Genomic DNA, 256 nt, shown 5'->3' on the forward strand with positions numbered 1-256 from the left:
TCGGTGGCCATCGCGCACGGGGTCTTCTCGGGCTCCCTCAACATCCTCCTCAAGTTCCTCCTCAGCCGCTACCGGTTCTCCTTCCTGACCCTGGTGCAGTGCCTGACCAGCTCCACGGCGGCGCTGAGCCTGGAGCTCCACGCTGCAGTCCAGCCTCACGCTCTGGTCGCTGCGCGGCCTCAGCCTGCCCATGTACGTGGTCTTCAAGCGCTGCCTGCCCCTGGTCACCATGCTCATCGGCGTGCTGGTGCTCAAG

General features: G+C 66.0%; 1 protein-coding gene across 1 annotated transcript in view; it reads left to right on the forward strand.

The window, feature by feature from the left end:
- SLC35D3 (solute carrier family 35, member D3) overlaps positions 1–256 on the forward strand; it is a gene marked incomplete at its 5' end in the record, with an annotated part of 3,019 nt that continues 2,763 nt past the window's right edge. Inside the window, 2 exon segments of the mRNA XM_014533924.1 lie at positions 1–139; positions 141–247. Coding sequence (XP_014389410.1) covers positions 1–139; positions 141–247 — 246 coding nt within the window.

Source organism: Myotis brandtii, unplaced genomic scaffold (assembly GCF_000412655.1).
Source record: "Myotis brandtii unplaced genomic scaffold, ASM41265v1 scaffold123, whole genome shotgun sequence".
Classification (NCBI taxonomy): Eukaryota; Metazoa; Chordata; class Mammalia; order Chiroptera; family Vespertilionidae; genus Myotis; species Myotis brandtii.